At 42.3% G+C, this 22206-nt stretch overlaps 1 protein-coding gene across 2 annotated transcripts in view; it reads right to left on the bottom strand.

The window, feature by feature from the left end:
* Positions 1–21590, bottom strand: part of PLCB1 (phospholipase C beta 1) — a 667247-nt gene extending 645657 nt beyond the window's left edge. For both annotated transcript variants that reach the window (XM_032419622.1, XM_032419621.1), the window contains exons 1-2: positions 21094–21590; positions 4164–4241 (exon numbers count right to left, since the gene is read on the bottom strand). In XM_032419622.1, the coding sequence (XP_032275513.1) occupies positions 4164–4241; positions 21094–21192 (177 nt within the window). In that variant the 5' untranslated portion in view covers positions 21193–21590. The remainder of the gene's footprint in view (positions 1–4163; positions 4242–21093) is intronic.
* Positions 21591–22206: the final 616 nt, after the last annotated feature.

Raw genomic sequence — 22206 nt, 5'->3', positions numbered from 1 at the left:
AAGTATGAGATAGATACACAGGTACTTACATGAAAAGTTCTCTGAGACAAATTATAAAGTAAAACACGGGTTCATGGAACAGTAAAAATAATATGATGGTATTTAGGATACATACAGACATAAAAAAAAAAAAAACGAAATATTTCCATAGTTACGCATGTAAAATTCCTTCAAAGGAGACTTGGAAATATACCATGAAGCTGTTACCAGGGTTGACTTCTGGAGAGAAGACTAAGACTGGGGTTAGAGATGGAGAGTGGTTAAGGACATTTATACTGCTTTACCCTTTTATGCAAAGAACGTATTTGTATTATTCACAAAATTAAAAATAAATAAAATCTGTAATAAAAAAAGAAAAAGTAGTAGGAGTCCTTCATTTATAAATGTATAATCTTCCTCCTATTCCTTTTCAACTTAATGTAAGTATGTGCTCTTCTTTCATCTCCCTCCAAGCTCCTCTTTTAAGGAATCAAGGAAGAGTCCGCTGAGCTGCACTGAACGTCTTGGATCTGAACTAGTAGTAACTAGTTTTATTTTTACACCAACCTTGGCACAGAAACAGGGCATCAAGTTGCAAGGCAAAGGTCTACTTTGTTTCATCTTCTGGGAGGATAGGTTTGTACTAGCTCTTTAACATTGACTTTTTTCTTTTTGGCTTCTCCTCCAAAATTGTGATGCAGATGTTTCTTGTAGTTACATGATTTTCATGGCTGACACTTTCTGTGTTGGGTCCTGGTCCCAGTATGGGACCAAAGGAAAGGCTTAGCCTAATGCTGGCAACTTCTTAAATACTCAGGCTGTGTAGGAGGCCCTTCTCACCCACGATTACAGATAAGCTCATTCTCTTTATAATACACACCGACATAAGAAAAACCACCGTGCTTCAAACAGTCCTATTCAGAAACTTGTTGTTGCTACTTACAGTCACTGAGATGTACAGAGCCAACGGTAAAGAAGAAAGTGATTAAAATAAGTTCAGAGCTGGTACAACGTATGAACATTTATCCCTTAAGATCATGTTCATATTTATCTGCTTCCACCAGCCCCAAAGAGTCTTTCAATGTTTCACCAAAGCACATGTTTGCTACCTAAAAATTACTTGGTACTAGCTCCAGCTTTTAATTCCTAAATCCATCTCCTATGTTGCCTGTCTTCTTTGCCACCTGTCACTTCTATGACGAAAAATCAAAGGGGGAGTTAGAGGAAGGGAGCATGTCATTGTCCGTAAAGGGTGAAATCGGTGGCTCCGGTCTATAGTATCATGTACAGGATGGTATAATGTATCATGGAGTAGAGTATCGTGTTGCTGCTACAGAGAGGACATGGCTAAGACATTGTGTAAAATGTGAGAATTTTCCTCTAGGGCTATAAAAAGAAAGATCTCGTTACAAGGGCTTCTTTACTAAGAGCTTCTTAAAGTCACTCAGCTTGCCTCTGAGCAGACCAGGCGTCGCTCTGGCACAGGTCTGATGGACAAAGGAGAAACAAGGTGGGAAGAAGCCCAAAGGTAGCCGAGAAGCACATTACCATAAATACCAAAGCAAGGTTCCAAACCCATGGAAAACACAGTGCGTAAAGTCGATGAATAAACTTAAAAGTTGATTGTTTTTCCTCTGAGACACGATCTCTATAATACATGTGATAGATTCACATCACTAAGAGTCATGGCTAGAAAAAATATTTTAAAGAAAATGGGCCTCTAAGTAACATCATGATTGCACCACGCGGCCAGGTACCATCCGATGATCTTATGCAAAAACATGGACTGAAAGCTTGGCTTGCCATCCCTCATTTGAGAGCATCATCTTCTAGCATACATATCCTCTAATATATCACTTACACCCATCCATCTCCTAGAAGTGAATGTATCACTCCTTCTGGCTCCAAGACCAGGCTTAAAGCCAGAAGAAAATGACAAACTTGGAAGCATGGAAAGTTTAATTTTTTTTTCTTAAATCCTCTCATCTTTTGTATACTGATATATGATCATTGACTAGAAAATAAACTTCCTAACTCTGATATGTGACTGAGAGATGACTTAGGTATTTAAAAAGTGAGAAATGAAATTTACCATCTCTTAGCAGAACTGTAAGATTAATATCCATGGGAGGGACAATAATAAAGAGATAGAAGGAATTGCTACTGCATTATTTGTTTCAATTGGTCATAAACCACATTACAACCAAGAGAAAATCATTGCTGTAAAAAATTGAAAGAAATTTTCCTACATCTGTAAATAGGCATTAGTCAAAATCCTGGGTTCACTGAACAATGGAGATGCATCAAAGAACCTTTGGTCCTAAACCCTTTCTCTTTCTTAAGCAAAGAAATATTTATGACTGGTCTTAGAAGGGAGCTTAACGGAGTTGCCATGAATAATTTAAAAAAACCAAAATACATTCTGTTGCTTTTATAGAAGCTTGATTTACCAGCTGAAAAATCAAACTGACAGTTTAGTCCCTTGTACAAATACCCAACCTTTAAAAATGCCCGAGACATTATAAATATATCTTTCATGAATATAGCTCCAACAGTTCTAAAAATAGCCTTTAGGAGGAAAAAAAAACTCTTTCAAAGCCATTGTTTTATATATAACAGCAGGAAACCAAACAGAATGTCAAAGCCAAAGTGATTAACACACCCAGTAATAAACATGAACATTAAGTAGGAAATCTTACTCAAATACACTTTTTTTTTTTTTTTTTTTTTTGACATTAGCGTGGAGTCTATGGTTTAGCCCTGCATCTACCTGGGGCCAGAGATGATTCCAGTGCACCCGTATTCAGAAATTAACCTCAGGGCTACAAGGCTAAAATTCGCCTTTCGGATGAGTGTAAACAAGCACGTCCAGGACTGGCTCTAGGAGCCAGAGAGTACTGTCCATTACCCTGAGAGTTTCCCCCAGGCTCCACCCTGACCCCAAACGTGCCACTGCAAAGAGTCAGTTCCAGACCACTTCTCACAGGTGAAGTCGAGGTTGCCCTGAAGGCAGAAGGAAAGGCTGACAAATTCCAATAACTTTGGCTATAGGGACCTAACTCAGGGATGTGAAAAGACTAACAGTCCTTCACAAGGTGGTACCAGGTATTTTATTGGTTTTAATATGTATTTAGCACACTCAATAAAGCTTACCCATCTCTCCAAATAACAGAACTTAGAGAGTCAAAATATTCTGTGTTCTGTGGCCTCACGGGTTCAGGAACAGAACTATGGCATTGTCTCTTGAAATAATAACTACTTTCTGGGCGCCTGGGTGGCTCAGTTGGTTAATCGACTGCCTTCGGCTCAGGTCATGATCCTGGAGTCCCGGGATCGAGTCCCACATCGGGCTCCCTGCTCAGCAGGGGGTCTGCTTCTCCCTCTGCCCTCTTCCCTCTCGTGCTCTCTGTCTCTCATTCTCTCTCTCTCAAATAAATAAATAAAATCTTTAAAAAAAAAAAAAAAAGAAATAATAACTACTTTCTATGAATATTTTTTTCTGCCCCTTAAACTCCAAATAAATCTTGCGATCTGCAGACATTCTACTTCTTAATAATTCAATATGGAATCATCTCAATTGGTTTCATAGTAAATGAGATCCTAAATTCATGATATGGTAGACAGGAAGCTCAAATGAAAAGAAAAATCCTGAAAAACTGAAGGTATGAGCTAAAGGGATCTTATTCTTAATTTTCTAATGTGTACAAATGATCACGACCCAATTCCCCCCGAGGCTGGGAGAACCCTTTAATAAGCAGCAAAGGGGAGAAGGAAGAGGAAAAGAAAGCCAAACTCATAGTCATTTGGGTCAAAAGTGACTTTCTTATCATTTTTCTTTATTCTTGATGAGTAGACCTGGAGGGGGGACTTAAGTCCCTAATGCTGCCTAATTTTCTTCTACAACAAATTTAATTCACATTTCCATGTTCTTGTCCTGAAAAAATACCAATTGTTCTAGGATTTAGCATATCTAATACTTCGGACTAGAATCCTTGGAAAATCCTAAGACATTTCCACCTTAGGGATTCTAAGCAGAATCTTTAAATAAATTACAAAGGGTCACCCATGAAACAGATATACTTAAAGTAACTTGTGGGTACAAGGATATACTTGTAAGTAACTTAAACACTTGGCAAATCAGCAATCAACTGGAAAATGTAAGAAAGACATATCTCACTTTTTACCTTATTTTGATCGGTCCAGTAAAAGAAAAATCCCTGAGGGTCAGTCCTCAAAATAATTGGAGTGACAATAGCGGAGTCCTAGAAATATAAGAAAAAACACGAATATCAACATATATCACCGTAGAAAGTCCCACCGAGGAGTCGCTTAACAAGTAATAATTGTTAAGAGTTTCTCCAAGGTCATCAATGATTAGCAAAAGTTTCAAAAAAATAGACATGACATCCTAACTTCACAGCATTATTAATACATAACTAAGCTTCTTTACTAATAATTAGAATATCTGTGCATTACTTGTAAAGAAAAAACCCAGCGATGCATATATTTATTAAGACAAATTGACATGTTTTCTATTAAAAAGTGATACCTAGTTTTCCAAATAATTTTAAGATTAAACACCATTACCTATTGTATATAAGTAAAATTAATTAAAATCCATGTTTGAATGTAATATTTTAAATTACATTTGTGCTATAAAATGATCTTTAAAAGTACTAAAGAGAGTAAACATACTATTTGGGCATTGCTGTTTCCAAGGTAACAGTAAATAAGGCCATGATCTACATTTTCAGAAAGATATATACGAAATTGTTACAAATTTAAATTTCATAAGATAAAATAAAACATCATAGGCAAATAGTCTTCGGAGTTTAAAGAATGCACTTTATAAAGCAAAAACGGCATGCACTGTAATTATAATATTAAACATTTCTAAAATATGTGTTCTTTTCTTTTGGCAATTTTCAGAAAGGCATACCATCTGCACAAGAAAACACATGTCACTGGATATGGATTTTTATACTGAAATACTTGGGCCTTTGCAGGAATTACATTTTTAAAAGAGACATAAATTATCAGTTTATTTCAACTTTTTCATACACATTATAACCAAGGTATGGCATATCCTCTACCTGATCAAAAAGATTTATAATGAAAATCAGAACTTGCAGAAATAATTTTGGAATTGAAGATTGTTTTCCCATTGGGAAGAACAGATCAATGGTTTTAGTCTACATGGTGAGTCTCATCATAAAGCTAGGTTCTGAAGGCCATCCCCTTGGGGATGCCTGTCCCCTCTGGGTGCCTCATCTTACACAACTACAACTGGAAAAAAATGATAATAATACCTACCTCAAAAGGTCTCAGTGAGAATTAAAGAGGATAATTTGGGTAAAATACTTGGACCAAATGCTTGGCTCATAAAATTATTTATTATTAGTGGATTATGCATAAAAACTGATTTATTAAAATAGTAAATGAAAGTTTATCATGGCATTTTTTTATCGTAGTTAATACCTATAACATAAATAGGTTAATACCTATACCATTTTTTTTTTTTAAGATTTTATTTATTTATTTGAGAGAGAGAGAACGAGAGACAGAGAGCATGAGAGGGAGGAGGGTCAGAGGGAGAAGCAGACCCCCTGCTGAGCAGGGAGCCCGATGTGGGACTCGATCCCGGGACTCCAGGATCATGACCTGAGCCGAAGGCAGTCGCTTAACCAACTGAGCCACCCAGGCGCCCTACCTATACCATTTTTAAGTATAAAGTTCAGTGGCATTAAGTATATTCACACTATTGTGCAGTCATTACCACCATCCATTCCCAGAACTTTTTCACCTTCCCAACTGGAATACCACACTCATTAAACACTAACTCCCCATTCCCCCCTCCCTCAAGGCCCTAGAAATCACCACCTACTTTTCTGTCTCTATGAATTTGACTAGTCTTGGTACCTCATATAAATAGAATCATGCAATATTTATCCTTTTGTGACTGGTTTATTTTGTGACTGGCATCATGTGTTAAAGGGTCATCCATGTTGTAGCAGGTGTCAGAATTTCCTTCCTTTGTAAGGCTGAATAATATTCGATTGTATGCACATATCATATTTTGTTTATCCACCCAGCTGTCAACGGACATTTGGGTTGTTTCCACTTTTTGGCTATTGCGAATACTGCCACTATGAACACAGGTTCACAAATATCTGAGTCCCTGCTTTCAATGGTTTTATACCCAGCCATGGAATAACTGGATCATTCGATAGTCCCGTGTTTAAGTTTTTGAGTACTGCCATTCTGTTTTATCCCGATATTCTTAAGGTGCATTCTTAACGTGCAGTTTGGAAAATATCTTTCACAAGGATTGTGTTGTTACATGGAAATTCGGCTGAAATTTTAAGATTTCAAAATTACTTCTAAAGGTAAAAATAAGGACATTTGAAAACAAATTTAATATGATAATGAAAGAACATTTTTAAAATAGTTTAAGCTTCTTCTATGAGATTATATACATAAAAGTTCACAGCAATATTTGCAATAAATCACAGCAGTATTTTCAGGTCTGTTTTATCACCCATCATCCTCTAGAGTCAGGCAAAATGAAACTTTCTGACAGGCTCACGCAGCACACATCCCCACTTCCGGTGAATCTGGAATTAACCTGCAGTTTTAACATAGTCTCAGATCGGTTCCTTTTCTTATCAGAGTGTCTGACAAGAGCATCTGACAAGATTCTAATCGGGATCTTGGTGACAATTGACTGCAAGGATCCCAGACAATCAAATATTTAAACTCAGCAGGGTAAACCTGCTCAAATTTGTATTTTAGAACACTGTACTAGGCTGCCTCATTTGCTTCCGATACTGCTATTTCTAGCTTATTCCTTCTCCTCCTTCAAAATTACAGCTCCTTTGTTCAATATTTTCTTGACCCCACTCTTCCGGCCACGGTCCCTCTGTTAAATGATCATTTATCTCGGCTACCTGCCTGCTTCCTCCATAATCACCTCTAACATTCCAAGATCAGCTGGAACTTGGCATTCTTGCCATCCAAGGCAGGATTTGACCCAGATATACATGAATATCCATTTTCAATTCCACCTGCTTTTTTCCCACCTCCCACATAGCTGCAAGTGCCTATATTCTCCCCGTACCAAAGTAGCCACTCAACCCAGATCACAAGTATTCCTAATTGTCAGAACATATGCTCTAGTTTGAAGTTTGAAATAGATGGTCATCCTTCATTTCCAAGGCAACTGCAGACAGACTGTAACTCTTGCTGCATTTTACTGCAGAAAAATGGAGACAACTCTCCGAAGGTCTATTTTTTATTTCTCTCCATCTATATCCATAAGACATGGATTCCAATTAAGACGGCGGTTTTCAAACTTCTGGGTCCATCAGATTTACTAAAGGGACTTGTTAAAACACAGATTGCTGGGCCCCTTCCCCAGTTTCTCATTCATTAGGTTTCGGCTTGAGTCTGAAAATATGCATTTCTAATAAGCCCTCAGTCCTGCTGCTGCTGGTGGTCCACAGATCCGCTGACATAGGCCTACAACAGGTGAGGCTTTGGGTCAGGAACATAGTGATATAAAGTCCCAAGGAGAACCAGCGAGCTTAAAATGTAGACAAACCTGTGTCTTATAAGTACATTGCCTCTAAGAATTCAACTTTAACTTGCCTGTTGCAAGTTATAAGGATTTTTTTTTTCCCCAATAGACATCTGCCTTGAAAAAGAGAACACTGGTAAACATATTGTCTTGAGTAATAGTGGATGATGCACGGTAAATTTCCATTTACTTCTCTTTATTTGATAGAAACTGGTTTACTCGAATCCTTACCTCATCAACACATCCATAGTGAGACTAATATAATGATGTAAGAAGCTGCTGCTTTGCAACTTATTTTTTTTTTCATTATTGTCCCGCTAAGGAGCCCTTTTAGACATTTATTTTCCTAATCATCCTCAATGAAATTTTAATATCACAGATACTCCTATCTATTTATATGTCATACGTATATCTTTATACAAAATAAAAAAAGATTTTTTTTTGTCCCTCAAAAAGGATTTTTTTGTCCCTTCATTTTTTTGGAGGTGATGTGGCCCCAGTTGAGAATGCATGCTCTGTGCCTGCATTTCCAAGATGGACTCACTAGCCACCTGTGGCTACTGACCACTTACAATGTGGCTAGTTCAACGGAGATGTGCTGTACGACTTCAAAGACAGGGAATGAAAACAAGAATATAAAATAGCTCATTAATAATTGTCGATATTGATTATATATTGAAATAAACATATTGGGTTAAATAAACTCTATTGTTAGAATTCATTCCACCTGTTTCTTTTTACCTCTTTTTTTTTAATTTCTTTAAAAGATTTTATTTATTTGACAGAGAGAGACACAGGGAGAGAGGGAACACAAGCAAGGGGAGTGGGAGAGGGGGAAGCAGGCTTCCCGTGGAGCAGGGAGCCCGATGCGGGGATCGATCCCAGGACCCTGGGATCATGACCTGAGCCGAAGGCAGATGCTTAATGACTGAGCCACCCAGGCGCCCCTCTTTTTACCTCTTTTAATATGACTCCTAGGAAATGTTAAATTTCCTAAGTGGCTTACATTCTATTTTCTCCTGGGTAATGCAGCTCTCAAACTTATGGAGAAATAAGGTGTCTCATTAGTAGGGAAATGTTTTTCACAAAGCGAACTTGGTCAGATAATTCCACCAGCAAATTTGGGTTTTTTTTTTCCATTTACGCAGTTACCATCCAGTTTTAACATCTAAGTAGTGCAAAATAAATCTAGTTGCTTCCCTAAGCATCAATGATTCAAATATCTGAATAGAGCCAGCAGGTTGCCCCCTCAGAGCTACATACTCTGCCAGGTCGAGGTATGCTGTGTGCAGAATTGTGGCCCCCACAAAAAATTTATATGTCGAAGTCCTAACCCCAGTACCTCAAATAAGTGTCTTGGAGTCTGTACACAGGTGATTACGTTGAAAGGAGGTCACAAGGGTGGGCCCAAACCGAATGAGGCTGGTGTCCTTACAGAAGAGGAAATTTGGACACAGAAACAGAGAGAAGGCGATGTGGAGACACAGGGAAAAGTCGGCCATCCACCAGGCCAGGTCATTGGCCTAAACAGATGCTTCCCTCATGGCCCACAAGGAAGGAACCAGCTCTGCCAACACCTTGATCTCAGATGTCTAGCCTCCAAAACTGTGAGCAAATCAATTTCTGTTGTTTAAGCCCCCCAGTCTGTGGTACTTTGTGACAGCAGCTCTAGCAAACTAGTGCAAAGAATAACCCTAAACCTTACAGCTAATGTCAAGGACAAGTCCATAGACCCACAGCATATTCCTTAGTACCATTATCAGAAAGTCTATTGGCCAATGTCGACCACAATCCTAACTCCACAGTGATTCGATGTTTTTATGCTGTTACAAGAGAACACATATGAATAAAGGCATGTACTCCTAAATTAATCAATATTACAGAGTCAACAAGGAAAAATCACAATGTTCCAGAGGGACTGCCCAAGACCTGCATCAGGAGAAAGGAGAGCCAAAGATGGCAAATACATATATTGCAGGGAAAACAGCTGTGTAAACAGGGAAAAAGAATCCTAAGGGTCACACAGAAAAGCAGACGTGATCCCATCAAACATTGGCAATGCAACCCTAACTATGCAAACAAAAAATAAAAATAAAACAATAAAGGATGCTAACGTATTGGCTGAGGATCAGTGAGGTCAGACTTCCACATGCATCAGCATTGATGAGAATTTTCTTCCACAGGTCTATCCAGTCTGAAATTTCCCCCCAATAAAGGAAAACAGAGGAGGTGTGTTACCAGGTCCAGAAGAGAAGACGCAAAACAGTGGCGAGAAGCACCATTTCAATATTCGCATTTTACTGATAGGTGTAAAAATCTCTCTTAACACAATACAGGGAAAAGTTGGAAACGTATTTCCTCAAATACCACACAGATTACTTCAGACACTGTAGTCCAGATTCAAACAAGAGCCCAGATCCCCAGTCATCCAAGGTGCTGTTGCTTAATGGGGGCATCAGCTGAGGAAAGGGACCATTTTTTAGTAAGATATAGCTCTGGTGGGTATAATGGAGCATCTCACTGTGGTTTGAGTTTGCATTTCCCTATGACTAATGACTAATGATGTTGAGCAGTTTCTCATGTGCTTACTGGCCGTATGTGCGTGTGTGTGCGCACACGTGTGCGGATGCGCGCACGCATGCACATGCATTAGCCCAATACTTTTTAAAATCAGTTAAGATTTAAATCAGTGGTTTAATTTAATCAGTGGTTCTGAACTGGGGCAATTTTGCAATGTCCAGAGAAAATTTGGTTTGTCACACTGGGGCTTTTGCTACTGACATCTAGTGAGTAGAGTCCAGGGATGGTGCAAAACATCCTACAATGCACAGGCCCCCTACGATAGAGAATTATCTAACCCTAAATGTCAATAGCACTGAGGTTGGAAAACACGGCTTTAATGGCTTCCCATCGACTTTATGATAAAACCTTGCAGTGGCCTCAGCAGGCCACTTGCCATCCTGCCAGCATTACCTGAACCACAAGCCCCCCACCTGCTTATTCGGCTCTGTCCTCCAAAGGACATCCTTTGATCCTTGGAATGCCCTCATGTGCTATTCCACTGGCCTGACACACTCTCCCCTCCTCTTGATGGCCTAAGTCCCACTTAGAACCCAGGTCTTTCCATAAATAGAATGCCTCCAGGGGACCCTTCCACATTTCTTTTGCTCACATATACTTCCATACCTTTTTCTGTAGCACTTACCACCATTATAATGAAATAATTATACTTCTATTTCTTTAGCATCTCTCTCCCCCAATAGAATACAAATTCCCCAAGGTCAGGAACCAAACATTTTATCGTCATAACTTCACCACACTAACAAAATGTCTAGCTTTGAAGAGGCATCAATCCATATTTTCATTATGAATACTGCATGGGTGGATGAAAAGCTACAGCAGGTAAAGAAGCAAGGAAGCAAAGACAGGTTCTGGAAAGTATCAGTTGGGGTTGACAAGGAGTAGCTGGGATGTCAGGAAAGGGGGATGGTGGGTATAAGCAACACTTCAGTCATGGCAGGAAAATGATGGAGGGGGCAGTAACTACAGGAGGAAGGCTGGAGAACATTGTGCGGAATTCTACCTTGTTTTTTATGACTAAAAGGCATATTGATATGTTCTTGGAGGAGCTTCAGAGGAGGGAAAACTTTAACAGATACTATCAAAGGGGAGATAATAATAAAGTCAGGATCCAGAGAAACCAGGAATCTTGGGCTCCAGAACCTAGAGACATATGCTTTCCCAGGGACCAGAGGTTAGGTAGGAGAATGTAGGTGGCCCCAGTAATTAAAGGAGGAGTGGGGAAGGAAGGAAGTCTTTGTGAATCATTAGCATAATAAAGAGAATGTTTTCACAACCATCAGTCTTTTGTTCTATCACTCCTAAGGCGTCTGAATTGCTTTAAGGGTAATTTTCACAGCAATCCTTGGGTAGGGGTGCAAGCATCTTTTTCAGAAAACAGAAGCCACTGGTAACATTCAGAATATGAGATGCAAATACATTGAGCATCATAATTTTCAACCAATATTAAATTGCAATTGAGTACACACTCAACCTTAAGCCATATTTATACCTTACAGGAAATCGGTCCTGTAACCGCAGTCAGCCCTGTATTGACAATAAACATTTTGCTTCTCCAACTCTCATCCAGAAACCCTATCTAGGAAGGCCACAGAGTCCCTTAGGACTCCGGGAGATTTCAGATAGAATGGAAGGATGTAAGGCAGGGATTTCCAACCAATGTCACGGGCAGTATGTCATGAAGGTCTCTTCAGAACCAGACCACCCTCCAGGTCTGCCTCCCCTGTGTGAACCCAGTGCAGATGCACACCAGACACTTCCTTCATTCCACAAACATTCCCTCAGCACCTACTGAGTGCCAAGCCTATGCTCTGCCCTAGGGAAAGAAAGAAGATAAGTAACATAAAGCTATAGCCCTCCAGGTGCCTTGGTCCAGTTATAATACAGACAAGGCGTATCCACCTCCTGGTACACACCCTCCTGCACTGGTAATCTAGAGCTGGCTTCTCGACTGACACTACCTCAAATTCAAGCCAGTCTGCATCCTGCTTAGGGTCATCGTCTACATTTCCTTCATGCCTACCAAGGTTCCCAAGATCAATGATTTCCATAAGAAGCCACAGGACCCGTCTTCATGGGAAACCAACAAAAGACAACATTTTGCAAGTATGTTGGGAAGAGAAAAAGGTGGAGAAGCACATGTAATGAGTCTTGCTAGACACAAAGCTTTACTTGGTAGGCAATGAGAAAATGGTCTTTGTTTTAACACCCTTCCTGAATATCCACATATACCACGTGTCTATATTGAATGACTGATACAGAACCTTTGTAGACTAGAATATACCCTATGCCTCAAAGTAGCAATGAAGCTTTCCTATGTTCCCATGTAACACGATGTAGACAAAAATGGACTTTGCATATACACCATAAAAATAACTGTTTTTGAAGACAATAGCCAAAAGTTGTAAGTATGTAGGGATCTAAACCCCCTTTGTATGAATCCTAAAATCAGGGAGATTCTTTGGAGAAGAATCTTTTTCAACTAGTATTGATCTGGATTCTATTTAAAGTCTTTTATTACCAAAAGGATTCTGTTTGGAGATACCACGGTAGCCTGGAAAGAGCCCAGAATGTAACCAGACTTAATTTTAAATTTAACTAACCAGTTGTATGTCCTTGGACAAGTCACAACTCATTGGCCTCAGTTTGCTTCTATGTAAAATGGGAATAACGCTTGCCTTTTCCTACCATTCAAGGTGGTCTTGATGACTGAATGGGAGTGAATGTAAATAAATAATAGTGCTTTATTAGCTCCTGTTATTAGAACTCACTCTCGATATTGAAATCCAGAGGCAGCGTTATAGCAAAACTCCATGTTACTCAAATGTAATATTGAAGGAGAAAACATGGGATGTACATGGTGATTGCACGTAAGGACTGAAAATCATGAAATCCTAGAACCATAAAAGACCTATCAAGCAGGGCTCAGTGAAGAAAACAGAAATCTCTCTGGAAATTTTGAACATAAAAGGATTTAATTACAAGCAAGTAAGCATTTGACAGGATCACAAGGATTGGGGAAGGGGGCGTCAGGTTGGGCCTCCATGAATGACCCCAGAACACCACAGCACTGTCCCTTGAGGAGAGCTATTGATTTCCTCCAGCACATTCAGAAAGGTAAGAAATCCAGAAGGAACTCCTGGAGTCAAGAACACACTAGCTTAGTTGAAGACAAAGGAAGAGTAACCTGAGAACAGCGAGCACCCTCTAGCCATTGCCTCTTTAGGCCCATGGCCCCGGAAGCAAGCCACTGAAGAACAATTAGAGAAGGTAATGTTTCTTCTTTCAGCATCTCACTTATCTAGGGAAACAAGCCCAGGAATGCAGAAAGGTGGCTTTTCTCACACCTCCACTCTCCGCATCTCCTATGAGTGCATCTCATACTGGTGGAACTTAATTTACAGCCAGAATATCAGATGCCTCCAGAGAGTCTGGTAAATGTAGCTTTAGATTTCCAGACTCTGCATTTTAAAAAGTCCCACTAAGAGGATGTGAAAATTGATGCTACATGAGACTCAACCATACATGAGACAGAAAACCTGAGAAAGCTTCATGCTTAGGGTCCTTCATTTTTTAAATCTATTAGCTCATTTGCTGCCTTGTTCTGTGGTCTTCCATCTCTTTTTGAGTTCATATGGCCTCTTCTATAAAATGAATCAAATTAACTTTCTCTTACCTAACTTATAAACAAGTTCCAAATAAAATTTGACTTTTTAACAGCAAAATAATCTCTTAATCTTTTAAGTATCACTGTTATAGACCGATACCCATCGTGACGAGTTCGGGTAAAAGTGTTTTCTTTGCTAACTAATCCATTTTCCCTGACCCTGCTTTGTAAAACTTTAATGTCATAAAAAGAAACAAAACATAAAGCAAATATCATGAACTAAAAGAGCCCCTGAAATGAAAAACAGATGTGGGATGCTTTTGTTCTGTTTTAATACTATTTTTTTCTGATTTTATATAATAGTCTCTTTCCCCATTTACAATAATTTAGTTTCTTGATAAATGTACAGATTTAGTCAACATCAATTAAGACACAGACCCAAGCATTTTTTTTCAGAATGCAAATTAAAGTTAAAATTTCCAAAAATTGAAATTAACCTGTGAAGAAGATAAGAAAATCAAATAACAGAACTTAAAGCGATCAGAGGGGAACCAGAACTCTTAAAGAATCGAGCCCTCTTTACATGATATTTCAGTTAGCTTGTTCCAGAAATTGATGGCTTCTTTAAAATCTCATGTGTAACTGAGCTCAGAAATATGTCTCCAGTCCCTTTCCCTACTGATACACAGGAGTATATGGCTTAGATTGGGGCATCAGACATGACATAGATGGGGAAAGGGAAGCATTATGAAATCTGCCTGAGCAGATGGAATTTATGACATGATTTGAAAAGGCTGCATGAACCTAACATCAGCTTGGGTAACAGGAAAGCCAACATTTTCAGTCACCAAGGATGTGTATTTAGGTGAGATCCATAGCATTAGTCAAGAATTCACAATCAATCCCATTGCATTTTCTGCTGGTACTCCTTGTTCATGATAACATGAACCGATCCTGATAAAGACACATTTAACCACGGGTTACCAAGTTCCCAAGTTCAACACCAAAAAAAGGAAAATGTTCCTGTCCCATTTAAACATCATTGCAGGTAAATATAATTTGAAGCTGTTTGTTGATAGGCTGAACTTTCAAGGGAAGTATTCAAGATATGCTAATAGCCAGAGCAAATTATCCTAATGCACCACAGGCAGGAATATCAAAGTCAGGCAAGATAAGAGAGAAAAGGTAGAAGAGAAAAAGATATCCCACAAACAGCATGCTGCTAGTCGGCTTTCCTATGCCAATAACAGCCTGTGGACATTACATTTCCTTATAAATTACTAGAGTTTTGTTAAACTGTTTCCTCCTTTGGGGCATTTACACCTGCTTCCCTTCCCAGACTTCACCTTAGGACAGATAAGGACCTAATCAAGTGCCATCTAAACAGAAGTAAGTCATTTTTGCTGTTATTGTTCGAGAGGGTTCATTCAGCAGTAATAAAAACATGCTTTAGGCTGAAGAGGGTTTGTTTTGTTTTCACTGGAAATTAAAAAAGAGGGGTTTTTTTAGATCAAAAACAGGCAAAACAAATCTACAGAGTTCTAAGTCAGATTATGGTTAGCCCTGGGAGGAGGTGTAGCGAGGGGAAGGGAGCACCTGGGGCCGTCAGTGCTGTTCCCGACTTTTGTCTTTTACTGCAATGCATGTTACACGCTGATAAAAAGCTTAAAATAGCTTTATTTGACTAGCTTTTGGAAAAGTTAATACTTTTACACTTAAAGTAATTACTATCAGTGAGAAATTCACAAAAGCTCTTTGGATGTCAAAAATGGACATATCTGGGCATATTTAAGTGGCCTTTTAGAGGGCCCCTGTCAGCTTTCCAGTCTACAATCTGCCTTTCGCTCTGTGGGGGCCCCAACCAGATCCACCACCTACCAGCAAGAGCTGTTTCTTTCCGTTTCCCATAACCTTTCCAAAGTGAGTGCAGCCGAATGCCCATCTTGTGAACCCTTCCCCTCTGCTCCCTTCATAAATCTTGTCCAGGTCATCCATCATTCTTCTGCCATCATTTGGGAATCTGTAACTGCAGATCTACATAATGCAAATATTCTAACTAAGCTTTTGTGTATGATGCTGGGTAGTATACTGCACCTTCCCCATTACCTGTTTTAACCGCAGAGATTTTGTTTGTGGGGGGAGGAGTGGTGGAGAGGGAGGAGGATGCTACTTGTTTCAAATCCATGGGGCATTAATGCAAATCTGAACCTTTGAGCTTCCTCAGCCTTCTCCTCAAACAACTTAGCCAGTCACAATTACAACTTTTGAGTTAGACTGCTTGCGAGACAGAATGTACAGAGATTATTTTTATATATATTTATTTTAAATATATATATATATTCTTACTAAATTACAAGAGTTTCGTTTAATTGCTTCCTCCTTCCATATATATATGTATGTATTTTAAGAATTTAAGTAGAAATAAAGCTTTTGGATGCTTTTTAAACTGACTTGCTTTAAAGAAAATGTGTCCTGCTTTTTATATAGATTCATTTTCTCTGAAACACCTGAATTTTTTTAAAAAGGATAAAAATGTGATTTTTTTTTCTTTTTCTAATTATAAAGTACGAAAATCAAAGCCCACATTAAAGGCAACAAAACACATTTAAGGTCTGGATCTTCCCACTTATAGAATAAAAGAGTCATCTAACATACACTGGCCACTATGACAAAATTCATGGCCCTCTAACTACTGGGGGGACAATAATTTTTAAAACTGTGTTTTATTGGGCGCCTGGGTGGCTCAGTTGGTTGAGCGACTGCCTTCGGCTCAGGTCATGATCCTGGAGTCCCGGGATCGAGTCCCGCATCGGGCTACCTGCTCGGCGGGGAGTCTGCTTCTCCCTCTCCCGCTCCCCCCTCTTGTGCTCACTCTCTCTCACTCTCTCTCTCAAATAAATAAATAAAATCTTTAAAAAAAAAACAAAAAAACAAAAAAAACTGTGTTTTATTAAGGGTTTCCTGTGTGTTGGGCACTACGCAAAACAATGCATGTGCCTCCCCTCACTTAACCTTAACAGCAGTTCCGTGCAGCAGGAAATATTACAATCCTCATATCAAAGATGAGGAACCTGAGGTTGAGGTGCATTAAGTAACTTACAGTGAGATTGGAATTTGGAGCGCAAGAGTAGAGAAAAAGAAAGAACAAACAAATGAGAAGCCTTCCATGCCCTAGAGGTTGTAGAACAAGAAGACAAGGTCCTGGGAGCTTACACAGGCACAAATCAGGGGCTGGGAGGGCCTACTGTAGGGTTTCTAGCCTTTCTCTTTTCCTCCCCATACTTTCCAGTACAGAGCAAGGCCAACCACCAGAGAAAGGGGGGCCAGACTCACAATCTCCCAAGCTCCCTAACTCAGATGCAGAAAGGAATCCCCACCCCCCCTTCATCTCGCCAGAACTCTCCCACAACACCCACAGCCCTTTACACCACCCCCCTCCACTACAGGGGCTCAGAGTATACAAATGCAAAATAAAAGCAAGGATAAAGTTGCATCCTTTGATACCATTGGTAAAACAGATCACCAAGATAGGTCAGTCCTGGATCTGCTCGCCTTGATGTTCTGACTATACATGCTATTACTAGTTGTTCAAACATTGAAATAATTCTATACACCCCACAGACCCTGGGGACCCCCAGCCCTCCTCAGGATCAGGCCAAAGAAAGGCCAGTGTCTGGTCCTGGTGCAAGAGGGGGTTCTCCGAGACCCTGCTCCCACTCCATCGCCCACCTACTGTCTGTTGTGATTGGTTACTGCCTACATCAAAGCTTTTGACTACCACCCTCAGAGCATCCACAGCCATGAAGCAGGCAGGAGCCAACAGATTATGCAGGGCAGTGCACCTGCTAGGTGACATCTTCCATTCCATATGGTGGGCAGAAAAACAGGATGGGTGATTATGGTGTTTTAACCACTCAAGGAACAAGAGATAATCTCTCCACAACTTTAAATCGCCCCACATTCATCATTTTCAAATGTATTATTACGCTTTCTAATGGGCTATTGAGAATCTGTTTTCTGAGTTTGCCCATCTTTCTTCTTAAAGGCCAGAGAGCAGGGTTCTACAGTTTTTAAGGGAGATCAGATATTTGAGAGATTTTAAAATTATTTCCAGCACTTACGTTTCCTCTAGACAAGCAGGTGGGGATGCACCCCTGGGGCAGGGGAGATGCAAGTATTTCCCAAAGTCAGAGCCAAAAGGAGAAACACAGCAGTCTCCCCTGCTCAAAGACAGACAAGAAGGCCTCTCAAAAATCCTCTAGCTTCTCTTTCCCTTCCTAACAGTCCCACTAGAAGCAGGCGACAATGTTGGAAATTTTTCATTGCATAAAGGAAATGCAAAAGACACGTATGAATGTGAATTAAGCCAGCCTACGCATCAGAGACACTTCATAAAATATGCCATAAGATCTAAAAAGATTGTCCATGATTCCGTCATTGAGGTCCTTCTACCTCTTAGATAGAAAGATAACAATTGGATGAATTTCTCAACAGGCAAACATAGAGATAAAATTAAAATCACAAACTAGCAAAAACTGACACAGGCTGACAAGATCACGGGAGCTATCTATCATACTTTTTAAGTTACTTCACAAACCATATCTCAGTGATTTCCAAGTGTGGTTCCCCAGACTGGCAGCCTCAGCAGCACTCAGACCTTATGAGAACTGCTGATTCTCAGGCCTTCTGAATCAGAAACCGAGGGTGGGACCCAGCGATCTGAGTGTTGCCAAGCCCCCTCTGATGATTCTGATGCATGCCCAAGTGTGAGAAGTGCCGCTTTATCCTACTGGCTACTCCCAACCACTATATGTAAAACAGGTTAAAAAAAAAAAATGTAGCATTCTCAAAGTCTTGCACAAGAGGCAGCAAAGATTCAGAAAAGTTAAGTGATTAACCTCAAGTCACACAGCTGACTGGCAAGAGAATCAGCAGGTAAACTCAAGCCTTTGGACTCAAAATCTAGTTCTCTTCTGTCTTCCTCACAAACTATCACTAAGATGCAATATAATAAGCCAGATCACCTAAACTGGCTTGATTTGGGAAGGGCAAATATGAACTGGAACCCAGGTTCAAATATGAACTTAGGTCACCTGTATCCACCTGAGGAGAATACAGGGGACCTGAGAAAGTCTGGTCTCCTCTTCGTTCAAGATCACCATGGAGACAGCCCGCCAAGGAACTTGCAGGAGAGTTCATCATATTCCTGATAACATGACTCCTGGGTGCAGTCTAGGTTCTTCCCTATAGAAGATCTGAGATTCTCAAGGCTCCCGCTCTTTAGTGCCTACATCCTTCCTGTAGGGTTTCCCAGGAAACTCACTGTTGCTGTGCTCAGAAGGAGCGCTTCTCACCTTCTTCAGGCGGTGTCTGACTGGAGGCCTCTCCATTACTCTCATTGCATCACTCCTCATCTCTATATGATCGGTGTTCTCAGTCATTTTCTGTCTCCTCCACCTATCATGTAAGGTCTATAACAGCAGAGATTCTGTCTACATTCGTCACCACCTCATGAGCTAGGATAGGGCCTGGCATTATCAGGTAAGGAAGAAATACACATGCCATGAATGCACATGATAAAAATCATCTACCGGGATGTATCAAAATGTGTTCCATAGAAGAGCCTCATTTTCAAAGTGATGCTGCTTATCTTCTTCCAAATACGACATTCTGGACCATTGTTTAAAATCATCACTGTGAATAAATCCAGAGCTTATGGTGGAATACTCTTTTATATCCTGTAAAGTCCTTCTCTCTCTCTCTTCCTTCCGCCCTTACCCTCTTGCTCATCACATCAGCTCTCTATTTGAGACATCAAGATGGGCAAGACTGTTTTATTCATTGCTGAATTGCATTTTCTTTTTCGTTGTTGTTGTTTTCCTTTCACACAAACAAAGCATTTAATCTGTGTCTGAACTTATTGTTTAGATTCTATTCCATTTACAAAAACATCCGGTCGTTACAGTGGGACGGAAGAAGAGAAGTGTAAAGTCCTCAGTAAAAAGATGTAGGTTTACATCCTTGCCTACAGCATTTAATAATTAGCATTAGCTTTCAAGGAAGCTGTGGCTCATACTCCAAGTTTCGTTTACACTTCCAAATGGACAAAATATAGACACAGACTCACTCAGCTAAGTAATTGGATCTGCTACCTGGAATATTTAAATTGTTTTCAGACACTGGAAAATGGCTTAAGAAGATTAAAGAAAAATACCCTGGAGGATAACAGGCTATAATTTACTAGGTGGAAAATCTTTTCAGCAAGAAGAACACCTTATTCTCCGATAATTCCTCCTGTTTAAGAGATGTCTTCTTCATTTGGACCTAAATTTCTCTAGATCCTGACAGCTCAGGTTGATCCCAGTGGATTGTTCTTATCAAACCTTTTGAATGACACCCAGGACACATAAATTGATACCATAATGTCCTCCATCTGAAGATTCCCATGTTTTCAGCAAGATTATTAATAAAAGTGTTTGAAGGCAATGGTGGGGGTGGGTGTCACTTGAAGTCCGGGGGTCCAGGGCTCATGTGAAATCCTGGAGATCCGGGTCCGGGCTAAGCTCTGCCCCACTTGGCAAAAGACGCACATAAATGGTGGGGGAACGCCTTGCCGGGTCTGTTTCGAGGTGAGGACTCCAGCCAGCTCAGTTCCCAAAAAAACTAGCTCTCCTCATTTGCCCGCAGGCCCACTGAGCACTCCTAGACCCCTCAGGGCTCCAGCTTCTGCCCTCTAGTCCTCCTCAGTTGTGTCCTAACCGGCCCTTCACAAGGCCCCTCACTCCCGAGCCAGGCGCTGAAGTTTGGCATCAGCGACCACCTGTCGGCTGGACCGCTGTGTTCTCTGCCGCGTGGGCTCCCATAAGAGCGCCAGGGGGGTTAGCAGTCACTGAACAGTTTCGGACTTCGAGGCCGTTCCTTCTGGAGAGGGGGCAAAAGAGGTTATGGGGGAGTGCGTCTGCGGGCGGAGAGGGGCGCGTCTTGGTCACACCCCAGCGCTCTCCAGCTGGTCCCAACTTCACACTTTCCAAACTCTCAGGACCGTCCCTGGCAAAGCCTGCCCCTCCTGCTCCACTGGCCCCAAAGAGACAAGACCCTCAGGGGGCGCCTGCCAGACCGAGCAAGGATGGCAACTCCTGAACCCGTGGAGCCCAGGAGCGCGCGCGAAGCCGCTGCTCTCCGCCAGCCGCCTCGGCAGTGGCCACCCCGTGCGCCCCGAGGCCGCCCCGGCCCGATCCGGGGCGCCCATTGCATAACGCGCCCCTCGCCCCACCCCCACGCCGCCCGCCCCGTGCCCGGCCCGGTGCCCCGCGCCCCCGCTGGGGCCCCCAGCCCTCCGCCCCCGACTTACATCATCCCACTTGACGAATTTGGTGCCCTTCTTCAGGCTGTCGGACACGCACACGGGCTTGAGTTGCAAAGCGTGCACTCCGGGCTGAGCCCCGGCCATCTGGGCTCATCGGGGCTCCGGGCGGCCCGGGCGAGCGCGGCAGGGACGGGGCGCGGGGCGCGGGCTCCTTTCTCCGCTCTCGAGGCGCTCGACTCTGTTCTCCCGCCGGCCTCCCCCGGCCTCCCGGCCTCCGCACCTCCTCCGGCGCCGCTCAGCAGGCGGGGCGCGCGGGGGCCAGGCGCCGGGCCATGCCCCGGGCGGGACGCGGGGTCGGGCGCCCGCGGTGGCTGCGGAGCCTCGGAGGGCGAAGGGAAGCCGAGCCGGGCTGCCGAGGCTGCCAGCTGCCGCCGGGTACTGCTCCTCCTCCGCCGCCGCCTCGAAGCGCACCATTCAGCACATCCTCTATACACAGAGGGAGAGCGCGAGTGACACACGCTCGGCGCCCCCCCCCCACCCGCTCCTTCCCCTCCTCCCTCCTCCTCCCGCCCCGCTTCCCCGCCACCCTCGCTGGCTCGGTCCCTCCTTCCCCCGGCGGCTTCCAGCCCAACTTTGCGCGCTGGGTCAGGCGCCGGGAAGCGGGGACGCAGCGGCACCTCCCGGCTCCTGGGCCCCACTGCAGCCAACGCCTGCGCCGCCCGCGCGCCCTCTGAGCATGCCCCATGCCCCGGTTGCCGGGGTGCCCGGGGTGCCCGCGAGCCGCGCGTTCCCTGGGGCTTTCCGGGGAACTTGCGCCGGAGCCTGGAATGTCTTCGCATCCAAACTGGGTGGGGAGAGGGAGAGGTCGGGAGCGATCAGAGAGGCAGCCCCTAGCTGAAGCTCTCCAGCGCGGCCACAACCCAGCTCTTTGCAAAGACAATTATTATTTATTGGTAGAGAGGAGAGCAGTTGAGAGGCGGCGTGAGAGCTCTTTGGGGAAACCTTGCGGCGCCTGAGAGTTTGCAGCGCGCTGGTCTTGAAGCAGGGGCATGCGGTTAAGTCGTGCTTTTGAGAAAGAAAGTCCATCCTAAGAGAAACAATGGTTTTGTTTCCCATGGAGACAGAAGGCCCCCTCTCCACGTGGTGTGGTGTGTGTGT

The sequence above is a fragment of the Phoca vitulina genome, unplaced genomic scaffold (genome assembly GCF_004348235.1).
Source record: "Phoca vitulina isolate PV1807 unplaced genomic scaffold, GSC_HSeal_1.0 scaffold22, whole genome shotgun sequence".
Taxonomy (NCBI): Eukaryota; Metazoa; Chordata; class Mammalia; order Carnivora; family Phocidae; genus Phoca; species Phoca vitulina.
This window is presented reverse-complemented; position numbering and strand designations above follow the sequence as displayed.